Source organism: Penaeus vannamei, chromosome 26 (assembly GCF_042767895.1).
Source record: "Penaeus vannamei isolate JL-2024 chromosome 26, ASM4276789v1, whole genome shotgun sequence".
In the NCBI taxonomy this organism is placed as follows: domain Eukaryota; kingdom Metazoa; phylum Arthropoda; class Malacostraca; order Decapoda; family Penaeidae; genus Penaeus; species Penaeus vannamei.
The window spans coordinates 420,587-423,939 of NC_091574.1; the positions used below are offsets into that span (position 1 = coordinate 420,587).

The following is a 3,353-nucleotide window of genomic DNA, read 5'->3' on the forward strand; positions in this document are numbered from 1 at the left end:
AATTAACCACATTAGGATTTCAATGCCTATTGATGGATTCTAATTAACCACATTAGGATTTGAATGCCTATTGAAGGATTCTAATTAACCACATTAGGATTTGAATGCCTATTGAAGGATTCTAATCAACCACATTAGGATTTGAATGCCTATTGAAGGATTCTAATTAACCACATTAGGATTTGAATGCCTATTGAAGGATTCTAATCAACCACATTAGGATTTGAATGAGTATTGAAGGATTCTAATTAACCACATCAGGATTTGAATGCCTATTGAAGGATTCTAATTAACCACATTAGGATTTGAATGAGTATTGAAGGATTCTAATTAACCACATCAGGATTTGAATGCCTATTGAAGGATTCTAATTAACCACATTAGGATTCTAATGAGTATTGAAGGATTCTAATTAACCACATTAGGATTTGAATGCCTATTGAAGGATTCTAATTAACCACATTAGGATTTGAATGAGTATTGAAGGATTCTAATTAACCACATTAGGATTTGAATGAGTATTGAAGGATTCTAATTAACCACATTAGGATTTGAATGACTATTGAAGGATTCTAATTAACCACATTAGGATTTGAATGCCTATTGAAGGATTCTAATTAACCACATTAGGATTTGAATGCCTATTGAAGGATTCTAATTAACCACATTAGGATTTGAATGCCTATTGAAGGATTCTAATTAACCACATTAGGATTTGAATGCCTATTGAAGGATTCTAATTAACCACATTAGGATTTAAATGACTATTGGAGGATTCTAATTAACCACATTAGGATTTAAATGACTATTGGAGGATTCTAATTAACCACATTAGGATTTGAATGCCTATTGAAGGATTCTAATTAACCACATTAGGATTTAAATTATTGAAGGATTCTAATTAACCACATTAGGACTTGAATGACTATTGAAGGACTCTAATTAACCACATTAGGATTTGAATGCCTATTGGAGGATTCTAATTAACCACATTAGGAATTGAATGCCTATTAAAGGACTCGACTAATTAACCACACTAGGATTTGAGTGCCTATTAAAGGACACGAATAGCTAACCACTCCAAGAATCGACAGACAAACATCAGAATTCGACCAAAAGCGCCTTTAGAATCCAACTCACTCCTTTGAGGCTTCTTACTCACTCCTTCCCTCTCCCTCTCGCCACTCCAGAGCGGGTGCTGTATCCGACGAAGCCCAAGACGTCCGTGCAGAAGGTCCCTGTTCTCGGCGGGTCTCCCATCTCCTTCGAGGAAGCCACGGTGAGTAAGGAGGAAGAAGAAGAGGGTGTCCGTGTGTGTGTGTTTGGGTTTATGTAAGGAAATAGACGTACATGAAAAAGAGAAAAGGGTCTGTTCGTGTGTGTTTGGGTCTATGTAAGGAAATAGACGTACATGAAAAAAAGAAAAGGGTCTGTTCGTGTGTGTGTTTGGGTTTATGTAAGTAAATATACGTACATGGAAAAAAGAAAAGGGTGTGTCCGTGTGTGTGTTTGGGTTTATTTAAGTAAATAGACGTACATGAAAAAAAGAAAAGGGTGTGTCTGTGTGTGTGTTTGGGTTTATGTAAGGAAATATACGTACATGAAAAAAAGAAAAGGGTCTGTTCGTGTGTGTGTTTGGGTTTATGTAAGTGAATAGACGTACATGAAAAAGAAAAGGGTGTGTCTGTGTGTGTGTTTGAGTGTATTTAAGTAAATAGACGTACATGAAAAAAAGAAAAGGGTCTGTTCGTGTGTGTGTTTCGGTTTATGTAAGTAAATATACGTACATGAAAAAAAGAAAAGGGTCTGTTCGTGTGTGTGTTTGGGTTTATGTAAGTAAATATACGTACATGAAAAAAAGAAAAGGGTCTGTTCGTGTGTGTGTTTGGGTTTATGTAAGTAAATATACGTACATGAAAAAAGAAAAGGGTCTGTCCGTGTGTGTGTTTGAGTGTATGTAAGTAAATATACGTACATGAAAAAAAGAAAAGGGTGTGTCCGTGTGTGTGTTTGGGTTTATGCAAACAAATAGACGTGCATGCATACACACACACTTATATATAGAGAGAGGTAGACAGATAGATAAGATATATTGATATAGATACGGATGAATAGATAAGATGTATGCACACACACACACACACACACACACACACACAAAGGTAGATAGATAGATAGACACACACACACACACACACACACACACACACACACACACACACACACACACACACACACACACACACACACACACATATATATATATATATATATATATATATATATATATATATATATATATATATATATATATATATATATATATATATATAGAGAGAGAGAGAGAGAGAGAGAGAGAGAGAGAGCGAGAGAGAGAGAGAGAGAGAGATAGATAGATAGATAGAGATGAGGAAATAAGATAAGATGTATGTACACACGCGCGCACACGTAGATACATATAGGTAGATAGATAGACAGACATAGATATAGATGTAGATACAGATGAGTAGATAAGATAAGATATATGTACACACAGATAGATAGCTAGGTAAAAATATTTTAAGTATACATTTGTCCTGTATTATTTCTGTTATTATCCAATTCTTGTCATTACCTTCATAACTTTTCTGTTTTATCAGAATCAATGTTATCGTAATTATTATTATCATTACCATGATTATTAAACAGTTTTCATTATCATTACTATTACTAGCAGTAGCGTAATTAATCTTACTATTATCATTATTAGCATTACTAACATTGTTATTGTTATAGGTATTATCATTATTATTACTTTCATTACCCTTATCCTTGTTAATCAATCTGTTATCTTCATTATCATTATTGGCATAGTTATTATTATTATCATTATTACTATTTATTATTATTATTATTACTACTACTATTACTACTACTATTATTTTTATTATTATTCTCGTTATTATCATTATCAACATCATAATCATCATTATCACTGTTATTATCATTATCATTACTAATATAATCATAATCATTATTGTCATAATCATCATTATCTTTATCATCCTTTCTTTTATGATTATCTTTACAATTACCATTGTTATCCCTATTATCATCATCATTATCATTGTGATGATCATATCGTTATTGGTAGTATTACTATTACATTGCTAATTATATAATTATCCATACTTGAAGGATTATTATGATCGTCATCATTATGCTAAACTGTGTGGGGAACACAATGACCCAGGTCTTGTACTTAAAAGTCAATGTGTTTTTTTTTGTAGATAATAAAGCGCGCATTTTAACATATAAAAAAAACAATATACCTTTACAAAAAATAGAAGAAGAAGAAGAAAAAAGAAAAGAAA

At 32.4% G+C, this 3,353-nt stretch overlaps 1 protein-coding gene across 1 annotated transcript in view; it reads left to right on the top strand.

Annotated features, from left to right (window-relative positions):
• LOC138866521 (inactive ubiquitin carboxyl-terminal hydrolase MINDY-4B-like) overlaps positions 1-3,353 on the top strand; it is a 125,283-nt gene that overhangs the window by 109,750 nt on the left and 12,180 nt on the right. Inside the window, exon 2 of the mRNA XM_070139584.1 lies at positions 1,191-1,332. Coding sequence (XP_069995685.1) covers positions 1,191-1,332 — 142 coding nt within the window. The remainder of the gene's footprint in view (positions 1-1,190; positions 1,333-3,353) is intronic.